Source organism: Cheilinus undulatus, linkage group 19, assembly GCF_018320785.1.
Source record: "Cheilinus undulatus linkage group 19, ASM1832078v1, whole genome shotgun sequence".
NCBI lineage: Eukaryota > Metazoa > Chordata > Actinopteri > Labriformes > Labridae > Cheilinus > Cheilinus undulatus.
Genome location: NC_054883.1, coordinates 37,840,039 through 37,861,459, shown reverse-complemented (window position 1 = coordinate 37,861,459; position 21,421 = coordinate 37,840,039). Strand labels below are relative to the sequence as shown.

The following is a 21,421-nucleotide window of genomic DNA, read 5'->3' as shown; positions in this document are numbered from 1 at the left end:
CAACCTTTGCAGGAGTAAATCACATATGGAGAAAAATGGGACAATGTGTCATTCACCAGTTTTGGAAGTAAAGCCTTAATTAGTAATATTTTACTGAATGTGTGACTGTAACTCCACTACTATTGGTTTTATCCTGTATATGGTTGTGTCCACTGGAGCCAATCCCAGCTGTCATTGAACATTTCTTATAAACACAAGCTTGAAATCCCGGTCTTTAATGCTCTTCTAAAGTGTCACTACCCTCCTGTCACTAGAGGCCGCTGCAGCTTCAGTTAATGGCCGCTGCCTTCCTGTCTGAGCTTTCCCCCAGCACTTTTCCGGACGTAAATAAAAGAAGCTTAGCTGTTAGGGTACAATAGGAACAGCACGGTAACACTTAAACATTTTCTTTTCATTTAAGTACCTGACTGAACTATCATGAAACACATCAGTGCTGGAGTTATTCCTGTCTGATAAAAAACTGTATTTTACGTCTTTTAATTAGATTAAACAGACATCTGCCTTGAAAAATCTTTTCTGAAAAGGCTGGGCTTATAGTAGAATTTTATGTCACAAACTCTATATAAAAGGTAGAACGTTACTACCTCTAACCAACTCTACCAATCAGAGACCACCACTCGGTGTCACTTAAATAAATTAAGTCCTTTTTCCCTCCCTCCTCCCAGTACCAAACTGCCCACTTTCTGCAACCTGACACGCTAGATGGATTTGTTTCTCATCCATCTGGGAAACCTCTGATAGACAGCGTCTGGGAAAGGGCAGAGCCTTTGAAAAAAAAAAAAAAAACCCAAGATGGTGGTTGGATGAACGTTCTGTCTGCCACATCTTTACTGGCCAATCATAGCAACACAACACATAACGTCGTAGCTGCTACCGAGGACTAAACTCCTTATAGAACTGCATAACGCGAACCGTGGTGACTCTAGACATGTCAGTACACGACTTTTGTTGTTTTTGAAAAGAAAACAACTCACTGCTGTTCTTTGCTCTTCTTTTAACGAAGAAATGTTGTCAAGTTCTGATAAAACTGGCAGTTTAGCAGCATCCACGCTAATCTCGTCCACCGTAATTGCACCGGCCACTTGTTGCTGCTTGCTCACGTCACGACTTCAGCGCGCCCGAAAGTACTGCCCCTCGTCGCTGATTGGTCCTGTCACTTCCTAATCGGGCTCAAACAGTTCAGATGGGAGCTTTGCAAGATGGATTCACCAGTGAGAACCACGGAAACGGGTGAATCTATCTGCTTTGTAAGGTCCTACTTTCTGTGCATTTTTTAAAATCCTGAAGTGGGCGGAGTTAGCTTTGAGCTGGGGGGTCTACTTACACTTTAAGTAATAAATGGAAATAAAGTGATATTTAGGCTGTCACGTATAACTACTCAACCTCAACTGAAGTGAAAAGAAGCCACATATTAAAGTACAATGTTAATCTACAAATAGGAATAGCTGGGCTGTACAGAGTATTTCAGGCTCACATCATATTTGCTTACATAATGACCCTGTGAGGAATTTGACTGTTTTCTAAGCATTTTCTCCTCTTTAGACTGGGTTAAATGCAATTTAAATGAGTGTTTAGAAATAGGGAACAGGGAAATAGATGCCTGGGAACATCCCTAGTTACGGCAATGATCCAGTAACCCCTCACACACTTTTGAAATTGTAAGGGCTTAATAATTGTGAGTAAGTTTACCCATATCTGCATCACACTTCTTTCTGTAGCACAAATCTGAAACTTTCAAGGCAACAAAGCTAGCTAAATCAAAATCAAAGAGACTTAAACTTGCTCTGGTCACCAAATTAAACAGTTTATGAGAGAACAGAACTGGTTTGTTATCTGTATAAACTTCATATTATTGCCTGACCCGGCAGCTACAAAACTAATTGTAGAGTTTTCAGGCAAAATAAACCAGGTGTAGAGTAATCAGCATGGCTGATTATTGCAGCAGCGTTTGTTGTCAGCACTGGTACACAAACCAGGTTCTCATTTCAGATTTGGCACTTACCAAATATGAAACCATCCTCTTTTATTAGGGAAAGGCCTAACAGAGAAGAACCAGTATGGTTTTCATCACAAAGAGAGGACAACTATTAAGTAAAAAACACCCAGTTTAAGTTTTTGTTTTGCACATTTAGTTTGTTGTGAGACCACGTACGAGGTTAATCTAAATCAGATCTGTGGTCACTTGGCCATTGATTTAGCTTTTTTACGAAAAATATCCAAAACACTTTCCCTCACGTACATTGACACTGTTTGGATGGACATTTAAGTTCCCTTCGGGGGACTCGTGTAAGCCGTTTTGACTGCTTCCAGGAGTATTTTATTGCAGACAATCAACAAGTTTGATTGCAGAGACATTAACGACCAAGGCTCCGTCATTATGATATCATCATGCTGGAAACCATATGAAGAATATCTCATCTCACAGAGGCACAAACCCTTCAGATATGGTGGGAACCAGCCAATGGGCCTTAGGTTTCATTTTACCGACCACACACATTTATGGAGTTCAAGCATTTGCAAAGTCCAGTTGCAAAAGTTTGTGGTATTGTTATGCCATGACTTGCAAGAATGCCAATTTGCTGAACTGGCAACAAGAGTGAAGATGGTTAAACAGCATTAAATGGGTTAATAGTGCTACAAATGGTATTCAAGCCAACAAAGGAGCTTTTATATGCAGATGATGAGGGAAAATATGTGTATTACTCTCACAGTAAAAGAGCTAAGATTGTAAGAGGCCTGTAAAATAAGAGGAAAGACACTTTCAGTTATAGTAATATAGTCTGATGTTGCGAGACAAAAAGCACATTCACCACTTTTTCTTGGAAAGATGCCACATACTTTTGGTTTAGGAGCTGTGGATGTGAAAGAGTCTACTTCATGCACGAACACAAAAACTGGTGGTGCTAATAAGAGGCTAACAGCAGCAAAGAGCAAACCACAAACCAATGTTAGAAACGATGTGGGGATTTTTATGTACTTTAATTTATTTCCATGATAAACTAAAAGAATAAACAGCATTGATTTTTTCGGAAGTGACTGAGGTTAAAAGAAATATTTTGTTTACATGGACAGAGAGTCAGAAAGGAGAAACCAAAAAAACTGAGGCAAAAAGAAGAAAAAAGCAGATGTTTGTTGGTGTTTGCGCACCAAAGGAGGTGAACCAATCAGGTAAAGTGAGACCAATCCATTAATTGGATTTGTGATGGGATTTTCAGGAAGTTGAGTTGACAGTATGTTCAAAAACAACGCAGCTGCAGGCCAGCTGAGCGCACACACAAGGACATGCATGCCACAAAACCACCATTAACACCACTACTAATCCCACCACCCACTGGGAAACCATCAGAATCCCCACCGCAGTTGTATGTCACAGAAATGTCTTCTTTTTTATGCTTTAAAATGCTCCAGAAAACCCCAATTTTGAGCAAATTTTATATTTTAAGGAAAGTTAAAAAAAAACTACTTCTGAGCTACAGATGTTACACAAGCACGGGGAATGGTATTAAAAGAAACAAAGATCATGTTTCAGTTTCAAATCTTAGAGTTGAGGCTTCTTTGGACGGCCAAAGGTCATCCATCACTACAACAGAGGGACTAAACCGGAGCCATAAAAGGTTCAAGGTTGGGTCAACATACCAGTAACCCTGCTGAGCTCTGACCTGCATGTGGAAGTATGAGCACAGATAATCACTTTGACCCCGCTCATTAAAAGTCATCTCATGATTTTTGCAGCAACATAAAAGATAAGAAGGTAGAAAAGCCTGCTGGTACTTCAACTATGAGCTTTGGATCCTACTTATCTCAATACTGCATCATACGGAGGGATTCTGGACAATTAGGAGTGGAATAAGTTGACTGGCTGTCACAGACACTTGGCTTCAACCCGATCCAACATCTTTGGGATCGGCCAAAGTCATAAATGCTCTTGTGGCTGCATGGGAAGAATTCTCAGAGGAAAAGGTCCAAAGTCTTGTTCAAATATTTCCAAGAAAAGTTAAAGTTGTTAAAAGATTAAGGTGATAAATGTGGTTATTGAATGAGATATGAGTAGGATGGGTACCTCTGATGTATTTAATTGATACCCTTATCATTACTCTTAATTCAGGCTGTCAGCATTAGTGCATTAATGGTGTGATAATGGCCTATGGTTGATGCATTTATTTTCTTTTATTCTCATATTAATCTCATGTTTTATTGTTCCTTTTAGCATGTTTTGGTTTATCCTCATATCTGACTCTCTCTGAAGCAACAGTGATGTAAAATAGGGACACCACTACTGCTTAATGTCTCATTCCACTTTGATAAACTCAGATCAATGAACAAGTTAAACTCATTATTGTCTCATGCACTTTTTTTTTACTGTTCCTTTAGCCTCCCATGCAAGAACTGATGTATGTTTTACATTCCATATGCTATAAAATTATGTTACATCACAGAACCCACAAAAAAAGGGTTAAATGGCCAAATCCTTCCATCCATCACCTATACTGCTTATTCTATTTGGGGTCATATGGGGCTGGAGCCAATCCCAGCTGACATTGCATGAGGTCTGGGGTAGACCTTGGACTGGTCACCAGTCAATCACACACTACGAGCTTCTAAAAAAAAAAAAATCTGAAACTGCTTGCAGTGAGAACAAGAAAGGTCACTTTTCACAGCTCTTCTCCTTCCATTGCACTGTAAAACTGAACAAGTTGAAAAATATTGATTGTAAATGCTTATGTAGTTTTTCAGTAGTGGAAATTAGGGCTGGGCAATTAATCAAAAATGAGATTAAATCATAATATTGCCAGCCGCAGTTTTCAAATCGCAGCAGGTGCAATATTTCTTTAACCTGAAATTTGTGTCAAAATAGCAGTTTTAAACTTTTTTTGCAGCAGAGATGTTATGCACGACATATCATGCAATCATTAAAGTGCCATTTTTTTTTAGAATAGTGTATAAAAAAGGTCCTACCTTCTTTTTTGTACTTTTTTCTTATTAAATATGAGAATGAACAAAACCCTTCAATGCAATAATTCATATCCAATTTGCAATCCGAGTCAAAATCATCAAAATAAGATATGTTTAAAGAATTGTTCAGCCCCTGTTTAGGAATAAAACAGAGTTAAGGAACAATCGTATATCATATCATAATATTGGAGAAAAAAATTGCAATAAGATTATTTTCCAAGTAGGAATACATATTTTAATTGTAACTTAATTTAATATGTTTCTTGTAGTAAATCCAGCAAGTTCATTTTGTCTTCTTATTCTGAATAATCTACTTGGGTTTCTTTTTTCAGACAATTAATTGTAGGAGATGTTTTTTACCTTGACATGTTTCGACTGTCATCTGCTGTCTTCCTCAGAAGCGTCAGCTGACCGCAGTGCTCTCCCACAGAGCCAGGCTTTGTTGACATTGGTCCCCAAAAGTGGGACTTGTCTAACTGAGAGGGTAACTTCACTCAGGGTGCAAACATTTCTGATGACACCCAAAAACTGGACAATGTGCAGCTTAGGGGTGATTTTTTAATGATTTTTGAGTCCATTAACAAAAAAATGCATAGCATGATCGAGTACTCTTTACTTAGAATTAAAAATTTGTTCTATGAACTCAGAAAAACAGAGCTAAAATAGCTGTTTAACTTATTTTTAACAACCTTTTACTGTTCAGTCTTACAGTGCGGTGCAGTGGTTGGTAAAACCACACACATACCTTGTTTTAAGGCCAAAAGACTAAAAAAAATCAGCGCACATGAATCAAATAGATATTTAAAGGGTACATATTATGCGAAAATCACTTTTCAGGCTTTTCTAACAAAAATATGTGCCCCTGGTCCACAATCCTCTCAAGTACCAGAAAAATCCATTCCCTTCCACCCTCTCTTTCTCCAGCTTTCAGAAAATGTGTGCTGAAACAAGCCGTTCTCAGAATTTCCCCTCATGACCTCATGTGGGGAGTCAGTACTGCCCCCAGGTTTGGTTGGCCCTGTCTGTTTTGGAGATATCCCAGAATCCCAGTCAGGATCTTAACTTTGGATAAAAGCGTCTGTAACATAAGAAGTGCCAAATCTATTTCCTGAGAGGGGGTGTGGTCAGGGACGGAGTCAGACAGTTCATTAATATTTACAGACACAGAAACGGCTCTCTAAACATGCAAAAATCCAATACTGGAGTGTTTTTTCTGCCACAAACTTCACAGGCATGTTTTGGGGACCTCTGAGACCAATATAAACGTGACTTAAAAGGGTAAAATATGTCCCCTTTAAGAGCGAAAAGGGTCAAATAAGATATCAGCGCAGAGGACTGCTCTGTAATTACAGGAGCCTTTTTACTGCAGACACTGCCACACAAATGTGTTACATCCTCACAACTTTATGCAGACCTCACACACAGACTGTTTGGGGAATAATCCTTATCTGACAAAGATTGAGTTGATCCAAGGACACTCTGATAATATTTCATCTGTGTTTTGGATTCCCTCTCAGCTGTTCTGCACTCGGTGACCTCGTCAGACACTCAGATGCTCCGTATCCTCCTTCCTCACAGCTGAACACACACCTGCTTGTTCCATATCCATCTCTCCTCTCTGACAGACACTTTCCAGACTCTAACATATTCCATGTTTTTTACCCATCAGGCCTCTGTGGTTCAAGAAAATCCAGGAAGCAGAGCCGCTCCCAGAAAAACAAACACTCATTCAAACCACTTTGAATCAGCCCGAATTGAAGTTTTGATGCACCTATAATCCCTACTGATGGCAAGCACACAGTGTGAGCGCAGTATTTCCTGCAGGAATGCAGCAGGACTCATAAACTAATATCATGTGTTGCATTTTATTCAGTAAATCACCCACATGGCACACAGGATGCTCTGTGGTTCAGTCACAACGCCGGCCTTTAAAGCAGTAACCATGTTTATGTGCCGTAATATTCCAACACTCAGCTTCAGAGGGGAATTTTCTTTTCATCCTGCGTCAAATTCACAGTTGCACTCACTCAAACTTTCAACGGTCTACTCTGGGCCATTAAACAGCTCCACATGAGCAACGTGGTCAAGGTAAAGTCGTCAGTGGATGAAGAGAGAATAGAACGTTTCTTTTTAAGTTATTCCAGCTTCTTTAAGCTGGTTTATGAGATATAATTCATGTAAATGCACTGGAGAGACCCTATCACAATATCTGTGGCAAAACTGAGCTTGAACTTTGACCATAGAAAGAATAAAATACTGATGTAGTCTCAGCATCTAGAAGCTGCCTAGGCCTCTACATACACTATATTGCCAAAAGTATTCACTCATCCGGCCAAATAATTGAAATCAGGTGTTCCAATCACTGCCATGTCCACAGGTGTATAAAATCAAGCACCAAGGCATGCAGACTGTTTCTACAAACATTTGTGAAAGAATGGGTTGCTCTCAGGAGCTCAGTGAATTCCAGCGTGGTACTGTGATAGGATGCCACCTGTGCAACAAGTCCAGTGGTGAAATTTCCTCACTCCTAAATATTCCACAGTCAACTGTCAGTGGTATTATAACAAAGTGGAAGCCATTGGAAATGACAGCAACTCAGCCACCAGACCTCCAAACTTCATGTGGCCTTCAGATTAGCTCAAGAGCAGTGGTAGAGAGCTTCATGGAATGGGTTTCCATGGCTGAGCAGCTGCATCCAAGCCATACATCACCAAGTGCAATGCAAAGCATGGGATGGAGTGGTGTAAAGCACACCGCTACTGGACTCTAGAGCAGTGGAGACGCGTTCTCTGGAGTGACGAATCGCGCTTCTCCATCTGGCAATCTGATGGACAAGTCTGGGTTTGGCAGTTGCCAGGAGAACGGTACTTGTCTGACTGCATCGTGCCAAGTGAAAAGTTTGGTGGAGGGGGGATTATGGTGTGGGCTTGTTTCTCAGGAGCTGGGCTTGGCCCCTTAGGTCCAGTGAAAGGAACTCTGGATGTTTCAACATACCAAGAGATTTTGGACAACTCTATGCTCCCAACTTTGTGGGAACAGTTTGGGGATGGCCCCTTCCTTTCCAACATGACTGTGCACCAGTGCACAAAGCAAGGTCCATAAAGACATGGATGAGAGAGTTTGCTGTGGATGAACTTGACTGGCCTGCACAGAGTCCTGACCTCAACCCAATAGAACACCTTTGGGATGAATTAGAGCAGAGACTGAGAGCCAGGCCTTCTCGTCAAACATCAGTGTGTGACCTCACAAACGCCCTTCTGAAAGAATGGTCAAAAATTCCCATAAACACACTCCTAAACCTTGTGGAAAGCCTTCCCAGAAGAGTTGAGGCTGTTATAGCTGCAAAGGGTGGACTGACGTCATATTAAACCCTCTAGATTAAGAATGGGATATCACTTAAGTTCATATGCGAGTCAAGGCAGGTGAGCGGATACTTTTGGAAATATAGTGTAAATATTTTTGATCCATGATCTTTGGTTTAGTTAAAAAGGATTATTCTTTTGATTCTCAGACTGGTCTGCATTCTAGACCTGCCTATCATTAAAATTAATGTTATTGTAGAAGACAATAGAAAAGTCAAGCAAAAATAGGAAAAAAAAACAGAAACTTTAAACACTTCAGCAGTTAATATCTTCACTCTCTGGATGCTTACAGATGTTAAAGAGGAAAAGTTGATGTTACATGGTGATAACATGCTCGTGTTCCAACTTTTTTGGAATGTGTTGCAGGCATCAAATTCAGAATATATGCATATTTCCCAAGAACAATAAAGATAATCAGTTTGAACATTAAATATCCTGTGTGCTTTACTAAACTGAACATAGGTATGAAAATATTTGCAAACCCCTCTATTTTTATCTATTCTATTCATATTCTACAGTGTCCCAACTTTTTTTGGAGCTGGGGTTTAGATATGAGGATTTCTATGGAAGCTTGCATTTATTTTCCCAACAAACAAAAATGTTTGATGTCGGGAAAAAAAAACAGATAACATTATTTATATTTATATTAAAAAAATCAAAATAAGAACATTAAAGCATGGGAAGACAGTGTGAGCAGAAACATCAGGATGAAAGAAGAATCTGAAATTTTGTTCCATTTGATCTGCATCATCAAACATTAAAATGAAGGCCGAAGAAAGAAAACAGCCGTCCACATCAAATGGCACATTTTCCTTAAAAGCACTTTGATGCCAACAGCTTTGATTTTTGTCTTGGAACATGACAGATGTTCAGATAAAGACTTAATTAGCAAAACTGACATCTTAGGAGCAGCAATTTGCTTTTTCTTTGAAAAAAGAGGTGGAAACAGAACTATTAAATGGTCTTAATGAAGTCAGTGGACAATCAAACAGGACATTTCGGCTACAAAGGAGGTCAAAGTGACATTATGGGTCACACCTTTACCCTCCCACAGAATCCGTCCTGTATAGCACATCCTGTGTTTGTCATCTGCTCTCAGGCTTTAAAATAAGTCACCTATGTCCTGTAACACTGTCTGAGCTCACACTGTGTCCAACACTTGAAATAGAAACATATTTTGTCCGGGACATATTTAGCCATTCCTGTTTACCCTAAAGACAACCCACATGTTTCTGCTTTGAGGTTTGGTCTTTAAATTATTTGCAGATTAAACCATCAAGGCCCTGGGAGTATGGTGCAGATTTACCAAAAGTGTGAAGTCAGCAGAATCTGAGGTCATTTTAACCAATTTACATAATCTTCTGTTTCCTTTTTGGAGGTTTATGAAATCCCTTCATTGAAACATTGAACATAAATACATAAAACCAAGACTATCTGACTAAATCAATAAAATGAAAAGTCCACACTGAAAAGATTTCACAACAATATCAACAAACAGCCTCAATCTGGTGTGAGAGAGGTCTATTTTGAGCTGAGCAACTGTCATATTGGAGCAAATCTGACATTTGGTAAAAGTAAATAGTCAACAGTCTGGGATGCAGAAACATGTGCAACACACATAAACCCAGCAGTGCATCTTGAACCAGTTTGTGTCTGCTGACACAGAAAAGTGTAAACGTCTACACAGGAAGAGCTCAGATCTGTCTGCCAATAACAAACAAACAAATATGAAAACATTAAATTAAGAGACAATACAGCCATAAATCTGTGATATTCATAGAACAATTAATGTACTGCTCTGAGGATTTTGATAACTAAATGTCTCCTTAGTATGCTGTTAATGTTCTAACGTCTTCAGATTTAATATTTATAGCCAACAGATGTTGGATTTTATCTTTGGAAATGACAATTCTTAAATATTTGTCAGACTCTGGAATAACAGCAGACATTAATTTATAGAAAAATGCCCAAAACACTAAAAATCTTAAGTGTTTTGTTTTCTTCTTTTTCTCATTCATGAAATCATTGCTGGCCAGAGAAGCTCTGTTTGCTTTAAATCAGAACCTGACGTGTTACCTCTGCACCGGGCTGCAGGCCAGATGACCTACAACAAACTGAAGCCAAACTAGAATCTCATTAAATCAGAATCAAGACCAGAAAGTTGTGGAACAGTTTACCCAATACGTCCCTCAACTCTGGGTCATCTTAAATCTGTGGACAAATCTAGAGAGAAAACTAATCTTAACTTGTTGATGTTCAGGATTAGTTTGGGATTAACAGATTTAATGAACAGAATATTTGCTCCAGTTAGCCAAGTAACCAGTCCCACCTCTGTCTGCCTCTGCCTCCCTGTTGTACTTCACAGTCTCTTCTCTGTTTTCTGTAACTGTCATCGACACTTATGTGTCATTTTCTCGCCAGTTTTTTTCGGGACACAGCAGAAAAACACTCTTTTCCCTTGTAAACTTTCACCTAAATTTATTTTTCTTCATAGCTGCCAGAATTTTGGAAAGAGAAATATAGAGCCACTGCAAAACAGAGCAAATGCTACTGAAATCAAATTAAAAATGTAGATGAAAACAATGACAGCTCTGTGTTTTTAGAATTGGCTTTTGAAACACTTGAGGCCATGTTTAACAAACCCACAATCATTTCAGCCGGAAACTTCTGCATCAGTTAGCTCCTTGTCGTGTTACAAGATGACTCCTAAAAACTTTGAATTTAAAGCACTTGTTAACTAGAACTACTGCCTAGCCTCTGTGAGGCAGTGAAAGTACAATGATTATTCATGATGAAGGTCTGGGTAAGTTTCTGTAGTAGTGTGACTGATGGAGATTATATAGGCAAGGGGTGAAGACAAGGACAATGACTGTGACCTTTGACCTCCACTTTTGAATCATTTTACTCTTGAGTCAGAGTTGACATTTGAGAAGAGTTTGAGAAAAATCCCTTTGAAAGTTTTTGAGATTTTGCATTCTCAACCAAGGGATATATGATATGACAATACAATACAAAAAAATAGATACAATGATAGGATACGATACGATATGATACAGAACAATATGGAATAATACAATACAGTATAATACTTTACGATTTGATGCAATTTGGCATGGTATGATACAATACAATACGGGGAGTTATGGTACAATATAATACCAAACAATGGAAACGATGGATACGGTACAATACGATACAATACAATACAGTATGATATGTTACGATATGATGCAATACGCTACAATAACATGGACAAGATGGATTTGGTATGATACAAAACAAAACAATGCAATATTAAACGATGGATACGAAAGAATACAATACGATACAATACCATATGATGGAGACTATATGGTATGGTGCAACCCAACACGGTAGGATATTGATATTATATGATACAACGGATATGTCATGATACTACAAGGTATAACAGAAAATGATACAATTTGAACAATGTGTTATGGTACAATACAATATGACACTATGATACAATGTTAATTTCGTTGACTAAAACTATGGCTAAAAATGTTAGTTGGTGGCCTTTTTTTTCCATGACAAAACTAGACTAAGACTAACAAAAACAGATCTGTGATGACTAAAACTAGACTAAAATGTAATGTAGTTTTCGTTGGACATTCAAAATCCGTGATATTTCTCCACTGTGGGTAAATCTGTCAAAAAACAATGCAGCTGTATCTCTTCTAACTCTCAGCTGTAGAAACCAGGGACCTCAGGTTTGGTAGGGTGCAGAGAACACACTACCATAATTTGGTACCAGATTTAGGCAAGAAAATAAATGCGTGGACTAAAATTAAAGACAAAAATGTGAGGACTTTTTAGAGTTTTCGTCTACTAAAACTAGACTAAAATAAAAAGGATAGAAATGACTAAAATGTGACTAAAATGAAAATGCATTTCATTTAAAGACTAAAACTAAGACAAAAAAAAAAAATAGCCTGCCAAAATTAACACTGCTATGATACCATGGATAGAGTATTAAATGATACAATAAAATACAATATTATATGATAGGCATGATAGATACCACGGATTTGGTATGATATGACATGATGACAATATTACGATATGTTATGGAACAATAGGATACAATACAATACGATGGATACAGTATGATACAATAAAATATAATATGTACAATACGATAGATACTATATGGTATGCTACAATCCAACATGACACAATACGATATGATTGATACGATATGATACAATATAAATGATACGATGGATAAAATGGTTACGATGGGTACCATCAGGATATGATACAATATGAAATGATGAAAACAATGGATACGTTATGATTTGATTTAATATGATACAATATGGAACAATGGATACATCACAGTATGGTACAATACAATTTGATAGAATGCAATATGATGTGTTATGGTACTATACAATACAAATTGATATGATAAGACACGGTACGGTACAATACCGTATGATTTGATTCGATACAGTTCAGTATGACATGATGGGTACAATGCATGTGATTCGATTCGATACAGTACAATCCCATACCACAACATACCATACCAAACCATATGATACAATATGGTAAAGTGCTATGATACGATATAGTGCGTTAAGATATGATACAGTACATTTTTAAGGCTGTGCACCCAGTAGTACAGATGCATGGCTTCAAGTGTGTATTTAAAGTACTAAAACCATGCTTCAACATGTGTAAACAATTACAGCCCTATTAAACACTAGTAATCATTGGTTAAATTTAAGGGGTGCTCTTGTTATTTCCACAATAAAATTAAAGTTGCTCACAGTGGTGTAAATTGTCTAGTTAATTCCAAGTTAAGGAGCAAATTACACTTAGGACACTCCCTTGACTAAGAACTTATAAGGTGGGCCATGAATAAGATAAAATGCCAGTATAGTCTATGCTGCTACTGGGTATAACCTTTATGCATAAATAGATAAGACAACCAGCTTCTTCTGGATTTTTGTTCTGGTTTAGGACCAAAGCTGATGTCAAGATGGGTAAACTGGCTTGTTTGTGAAGCCGTAAACTAAACCCCCAAACAGCGGGAAAATCCAAGAACTTGTGGAGGGGGAGGTTAAGTTAAAGAAGAAGAACAAACATAGTGAGTTGACCTTCCCTACACAAACAGCAGATAAAAAGACTAGAATGATGAGTTCAGCCTTTGATGGTAGACCAGACTTTGGTTAACATTAAGGTCAGATCGGTTCTGTTTTAAAAATATAACTCTTCAAATGAACTTGGATCCCTTTTGTCTTTAGATCAAAGGTCTTTTATGATTAAAACTTGTACGCTGTAGCAGTAACAGTGTTTCTGAACTTCAGTAATCTCTGAGGACTCCCATTATAAACATCATCTGTCTCTTTAGGCCTCATCATCACTCTATTGGTAAAACCAACACTTTCTTCAAGAATCACCGGCCACATCATGTCATCTCTCGCATCTTTTAATTGGTAACAGGCAACTGAGTCCCTGGATTTAAACTGTTCCTTCATGATAACTCAAAGCATCATCATTGGAGAGGATGCACCATGTGTGCAGCAGATGAGTACTGAGGTGCTTTTATGCAACTGTGTTGTTATTAGGTTGTTGTATGTTGACTAACTACATCTTGATATGCATCTTCCCACAGGGTTGTAAAGTTGTGTTTCATACACCTGTGTTTACATGTTATGTATCAGTGAAGATTAAAAGCAGCTAGGAAAATAACAGCATGACACTCAAAAACAAAGGCTAAAGTGTCATGATGCATTAATTAATGAAAAAAAAAAGCTTTAGTATTTCATGTTGGTTTGTTTTCTTATTTATGTTGGGCAGATATTCCAGCAGAATATCTTCAGCAAAAATGAAGCTCAGCGTGACAGGGCAGTCAAACACCCAGCTGTGATCAGCTGACAGACAGCTGATCACAATTATCGCCTCCCAGCTCCAACAGCCAATCACAGCTCTTTCTGTCAACACAGCTGCGTGTTTAAATATGCCATACTTCTCACTTATCCCTGTTTGCATTAACGCTAATGCACCACACTGCTGCTGCTGGCAAAGTTTAACCCCCTCCACCCCAGCCCCCTCCCTTATAGCCTAAAGCTTGTTGCACCCTTAATGTCAATCCATTTTGCAATAATATGGATAAATGTAGGATGAGAGTGTTCCTGACTGAAATAGTGTTCGTGCAAGTACATGCCGTCCTTGTGTCCCATCATCTATTTTTTGACCCATTCATTCGCTTTCATTCTGGGGGTGTAATTGTCTTAGTAAAGCTTTTGTTTTCAACTTCATGATTCAGTACTGTAAGTTAAAAATACAGCATGCATCTCGACATTGGATCAATCTTTTAAAACAAAGGGACCTACTACAAATTTTGGTGGTGCATTTCACAGAGCAGATGAGGAGGATAACTGTCCTGCAGCAACTAAAGTTAAAAATGCATCCTCATGGTAATGATAACACAACACGAAAGAACAATTGGGAGTATGACGAAGTCAGCTCAACGGTGTCCGCCCATCTTTTCAGCAGCACTGGTTCTGGAAGTGAATGTTAATTCGAACCCCCCAAAGACATTTGTAAAATCCCTATTACAATGCTTTTAATGCATGAAACAATCTTAACAGCTACCTGCCTATACTACATATGATTCTGAGGAAAAAGGCTTTAAAAAAAATAGAGAAAAAGCCAAAGGTACAAGACTGTGTACATTCTCTACAAGGAAGAAGGAACTACGTATCCCACAATCCACTGGGATTTATTTTATTCATTGTTAATGACAGATTTTCAAGCTTTCAAATCATATAATTATTCCTTTTCTACAATTGTTGTGATGATTGTGTTTGAAACACTAATGTTATAATATCAGTTTGAGCATTTATCGCTTCATACTGTGGTGGCATGTGTTGTTCTCATGAACAGTTGACTGCCTTCGATCATGGGCATGGTGGTTATTTCTATGGTTACCAGAAACCCCACCAATCAGGTATGTAGCTGTGACAGCCAAGGATTGTGGGTATTGCATTACCACAACAGTATATAAACATAGAGGTTGATATCCTCTGAATTTTTGTCTTCTACAGCAGAGGTTCTTGACCTTTTCAGCCTGCGACCCCTAAAATAGGCGCCAGAGACCGGAGACCCCCACTGTACCTGGAAGTGGTTGAACACAGCCATGCATATTCAAGAACAAGGCAGTGGGATAAAGGGTGACGTCTCTGGGACCCTGCCAAACTGGGGGCCCATGGAGGTCAGCAAAACCATGGTCCATTGTGAAGTTAAGAAGTGAAAACCACATTTTATATTCGACCTGAATAATAACCAGTCTTATCAAAGAAACAAATATCTTTATTTATTCATTTGTGTAGAAAAAAGGCTTCTTAAAATGAAAATAACTTTTGTTAAAAACATAATTAAAATGGGTTAAAAAAAAGCTAAAATTGGTTAATAATGGCAAAAAAAAATTGTGGAAAAGGTGGTGAAATTACATTTCTAAAGTATATTTTTTGCATTAAAGTTGCAAAATTGGGCAAATCTGGTGACCCCCTCTCAGGGTCTCAAGACCCCCCAAGGGGGCCCGGCCCCAAGGTTGAGAACCACTGTTCTACAGGAGCATTTATCATCGTCTCACACTCAGGTCGCTTGTGGTAGGTTTGACTAACCCTAGTTTGAATAAGTGGCTAATAATAAAATCTGCTATGGAAAAAAATGAATGGGATTTTTGCTTTTGGAACCACACTATTGAGCCCGATAGTAACTTCCATAAGTGATGCCATGTTGATAGTTTACATCTCACACACACAGTTTTTACATATGAGCTCTCTTGTGTGCACTTTGGTGATATCTTACCTGTCTCTACAGGCTTGTTATTTACAACAAGAAGAGTATATCTCTGGTCAACAATGTATTCATTATTTCAATAGTTATTCTGATATTTTGTGACTTAAATTTGACATTTCAACCTAAACTTTATTCATCTCACAATCTACTTGTGTTCAAATGTAAAACCATACCAATATAGCTTTCTCTAAACTTTGCTGATTTTGATTTCTTTTTCTGTTAAATCTGAAATGTGACAAACACATCTCCAGATCCTATTCCTATTCAAACACACACTACACCACTGAAAGAGCCTCATGCACTCTGCACACAAAGGAAACGGATTATATCTCTTTCATTTCAACACACGAGCACAGAAATGTGAATGTTGCCACAGCGACAGCTCTGTTTTCAAGAATATTTACAGCATGCAGCCTGGAAATATTTGTCTCAAGTGCTCTCTCTCTCTCGTCTCTTTTCTCTTTCTGTTTGGTAAGTGAGCCAGCATGCGCTTGCACACACATTTCTTTTTTCCTCTTTTTGAAACTGTGAATCATGGTGGAGGATTATGAATATGGCAAAGGCACAAACAAAGCCTGAGAGTTGAGCTGCTGGCTCAGAAAGCATCTGCAAGGATCTTCAGAAGAGGAAACAAAAGCATGAAATCATGATTTTAGAACGTTCTCTTTCGTCGAACATCGAGCAAACTCTAACTTCTCATTTGCAGCCATTATTGTGTGGCAGACATCCAATTACACAACTTTAGAGTCACAGCAAGATCACATTTCAGTTTGGTTACACTTTTTACCCACAGTCATCCAAAGTGGAGTTTATTCACATTGTCAGATTTGAGCAATTAAGCTCTGTGGGGCCACATTCGCCAAAGGGACCCTGTAGTTATTCCAGTGTGTCCAGACAATGCTGCTTTTGTGACACGGAGGTCCTTTAGGTCAACATATCTACACACAAACCCCACACATAGCTGAAAATGTCAGTCTGGATTCCAGCACAGTGACGACGGCAGTCTCAATGCCAGGAGGAAATCCAATAAAAAAGAGGACGCATTTGACAATGACCTTAAAAAGCAGCGGGATTACATCATCTTCACTACCTTAATCATGCTCTGCTACTGATTACACAGCCTGTCTGCCTGTCAGCATCCACGCTCCCAAGGTTTGTTTCCAACTGCCGGGGAAAAGAAAGTCCATGGTCCTTTAGGCACTAATTGGTAACATGTTGAAGCGCCCTGATTGATTCATTCATCATGGAGAAAATCTAGATTTAAGCTGTGAAAACAGTCTGCAAAAGACAGCGACGCACCACACAGAAACACATCAGTCAGGACATAATTGAAACCATCGTCGAGCACAGAAGCTCGCAGGTATCCCCACCATGAGTTTGGATGCCATAAAGTCTAATAATAACAGCGGCTGTCCCAAATTCCCAAAGTTTCCAGAGTTCAGGGGACACCAGCCTTATGACTGCAAACCATTACCCTATTGGAAGTATACCCCACACACGCCTCAATCTAGGCGAGTGATTTATCCCACTTCTAAGAAAATATGTCATGAAACTTATTTTAAACCACAGTCCCCTTACAAGTCTTCAAGATGTAGGAGCAAGAAATTCACATTTTTAATTGCATGTTTAAATTATATAATTTTGCATTTCAAAACACATTTTTTAAAGTCCACATGGAGAGTGGACTCTGTGCCTCTTAACTTGTTAATCGGGTCAGTTTTTTAATGCAATTGAGGCTTAAAAATGCAAATTCAATGAAATATCATGCTTTTACAGTTTTATACACTAGGAAATATGCAGGAGTGGATGTACAAAATGACTCACTAAAATATAGTGAACCCCTGTTAATGTAATAGCATTTACAATTTTCAAGAGCTCCACTTTTGTAGTTTTCTCTGTGCAATAACCCACTTATAGTTAAACATTTAGCAGGTTTTTTTTTTTTTTCAGAAAACTGATTTTTGTCATGCTTTTATTTTGTAATTTGTACCGTCATAAGATGATGGTCCTGTTCTGATAAAATCCTGCAGAAAATATGAAATAAAATACTTCTTGTCAGTATTGACCTCAATTTAACCATAAATAAACTTACTACTGTAGAAAAGTAAAGGAAAACATCTGAAGTAAAGTTTTTTTTAATAATGTCGAATACAACAAGGTGCTGATTAGTTTGAGTCGTCAGACTTTTCAAAGTAAAACAAGACATTCAAAGGAGCAGTTCTGTCCTTATTTTCCATCACTGTGAGAGCAGGAAGGCGCTTAAGCATCTAGCTGCTTCCCTTCTAACATACAACTTGACGACAGTGTGCCTAAAGGCCGGCTCAGACTACACCATTGTTTTGGGGTCGTACATGACTGCACCGAGTCAAACTGTGCGACAAGACTTTTGTCTCGTCTTGGCCGACAAACTTGCAACATTATGAGAGTGATCCTGACTGCTCATAGTATGCTGACGTCACCACTGTCTCCACAACTGTGTGCAAGTTCAAAGGTCATCGGGGGTGCGGGTCAAAGACAGTGAATCATAGCTACATCAGAAGTGCTCACTGTGATGCTAGCAGGCTTTTGTTCCGACAAGAATAAAACAAAAACAAAAAAATTTCAATACTTCCAAATGATACGTGAAAACTCTGATGATCTAGTTGGGCACCTAGCCCCACTTCTTCTCCACTCTGGGATTCACCGCTCACCCGTCAACGCCGCACAGAGGAACAAAATGCAGGTCGGTGTCACATTTAATGCGGGTCGATGTGAAAAACACACACCAAGCAGTGTTTTGTGTGACACCAGTACGTGGAGTGGAGTCCGCACGGTTGTAAAATTTGAGCTTTGCGCGCATGGGCCTTGCGGACGTCCGCTTTTAGCCCGTGCAGACCTCTGCGGAGTCCGTTCCGAGTACGTTCCGCCCGAGTATGTTTGGGCCTTTAGTCCGGTCCATTTGAAATGGTGTGTAAGCTCACACAAACTCTGGTGCAGAACAAACAAGCGTTCTCTGGTCCGCTTGAAAACAGGGGATCTCAGTCCGCTTCCAAATGGACCCTGGTGCGGTTTGTTTGAGGTGTGAAAGCAAAGCGGATCTACTTGTGAACCAAAGGCAGGAAGTGGAATAAAGCTCAATAATATATGGATGTATATGTGGTTTAATGCATTCAAATACATTTCGGTACCTCGCTTGGCATCTTTGTAGCCATAGCAACATGTCGTAGTTGGTGCTGATTTGTTCGTCTTTGTAAAGAAGACATGCTCGACATCTCACCGCCTTGCTGGCTGCTCATAATGCCCCAACACAAGAGCAGAAACCCCAAGACAACATACATTTTCTCATTGTTTATGTGGAAAAAAAAAAGACCGGCAGAAAGAGATGGATTTCTGGTTTTGTCTTCTTCTACGCCTTCTTTTCTTCTTGGTTGCCTTTTGTTTGTGACGACAGCGCCCCTAATGGGCAAGAGGTTGTAAGTGTTCAGATGGTTTGGTCCGTTTGACCAGGAGTAGTCTGAATGCAAACCAAACCAAATGAAAGTTTAACAATATTACAATTTCCGTTCCAAAACGGACCAAATACCCCGGACTATCAGGTGTGAAAACGACCTAATATTTTGCCTGCTCTAATATAGAATGATTTTTTGCTTACGACTGTTAAACACATAAGATGAGGAACCTAAAAATAATTGCATATTAAACCGCAATTACTGGGGGAAAAAAATCGCAGTTAGATTATTTTTGCAAATCGTTCAGCTCTTATCAGGAAGATGCTAAGGTGAGTATGTGTGAGTAATACACTTGAGCTCAAAGTCTGGTTTGCTTTGCTCAGTGTGAATTCAAATGCTCAGACAGCAGGCTAGGGTCTACCTGGAGAGGTGGTCTTTGGCACGATTCAAGTGGACTCTTGCTTGCATTACTGGTTGATTTTTGTGTTTTTTGAGACTAAAAGCAATGCAGACCTTAATTATTTTACTTTTTTATTGCTTGAAATAAGACTCATATCAAAATATCTCAAAGTTTATTTGGCTTAGAATAAGTAATGAAATATTTCTGACTAGAAATTAGACAAATAGACTTGCTTAGTTTAGATTGTTGCAGAGTAAAAGTGAAGGAGCCCAGTCCAGTCCCAAGACAGACACTGATAATAACAAATCACAGTCTTTGGCAAAAATTCCCTCTCATAGAGACCCCAAAATCCCTAAAGGCATTCCCAATATTCTTGTAATATTACTATTTTTAATCCAAACTTTATTTAACCTGGAACAGTCCCACTGGGAAACAAAATTATCATCTACTGGAGAGTCCTGGCCTGGATAAGAATGCTGACCATAACAAGCAACATTTCAGCAAGAATCAAAACATTTAAACCTTGTTTTCAGCCATAAAGAAGGCACTTTAACTAGTTAAATGATCCTTAATCCTTGTTTTAAAGTCCTCAAAGCTAATAAAATGCTCTATTGGAAGGTTAACCTGTAGCTTAGGTCACCTTTAATGCCCTGAATATGTAGAATAAAGGAGGCAAGAGCCAAAATAACTTGCTAGTCAAAGCAGTATTGCTATTTATTTTTCATTATTAGAGACTCAAATGTGTGTAGGTGTCTAAATATTAAGTGTGTAATGAACTCAAAAGCTTTTCTAATACAAGATCACAATTGAAACTGTCCACAAAAGTCTAGACAAAGTGGCTGGTATTAGTGTAAAAGTCTTGTAATGTTGCTCATAAAGCATCCCTCTCAGTTATATCATCCTGTGCCTGAGTGGAGCACATTCAGTGTCCAGGACCAGAGCGCTACAGTACCATCATTCAGCTGATGAAAAGTCATGAATCAGCAGAAAAGTCCACACAGAGGAAAGAGATGACACCAAATCAACCAATAGGCAGTAAAAAGTGAGAGGAGCACATACCGTCCAGCAGCTGATAGGCAGAGGAGCGAAGGAGCAGAAATAATCCAAAGAACCAGGGAGGAATGCTGCATAAAAACAGAAGAAAGGAGTTAGAAAAGTGACAAAAAGTTGATTTAAAACAACTTCTCCAGAGAAAACAGAGTGTCTTTCATTTACCGTGAAGTCATCTTCAGTGATGGTGAGCTTAGATCCAAACCAAACTTGTCCTGTTCATGTGTGTGAGGGCTTTGGTAAGAGGGAGAGAGAGATGGAGCCCACTCTGCCTCCCCCTGTCACTGACACCAAACTAAAAGACTCTGACTCTCCTCCTCCTGCTCCCTCTCTCTCTCTCGCTCTCTTTTGGTTCCCAGTCAAACAAAGGCAGCTTCAGTGAGTCTCAA

The 21,421-nt window shown here is 38.9% G+C and overlaps 1 protein-coding gene across 1 annotated transcript in view; it reads right to left on the bottom strand.

The window, feature by feature from the left end:
- LOC121527220 (collagen alpha-1(XVIII) chain-like) overlaps positions 1-21,421 on the bottom strand; it is a 111,069-nt gene extending 89,648 nt beyond the window's left edge. The window contains exons 1-2 of the mRNA XM_041814073.1: positions 21,198-21,421; positions 21,042-21,106 (exon numbers count right to left, since the gene is read on the bottom strand). Coding sequence (XP_041670007.1) covers positions 21,042-21,106; positions 21,198-21,208 — 76 coding nt within the window. The 5' untranslated portion in view covers positions 21,209-21,421. The remainder of the gene's footprint in view (positions 1-21,041; positions 21,107-21,197) is intronic.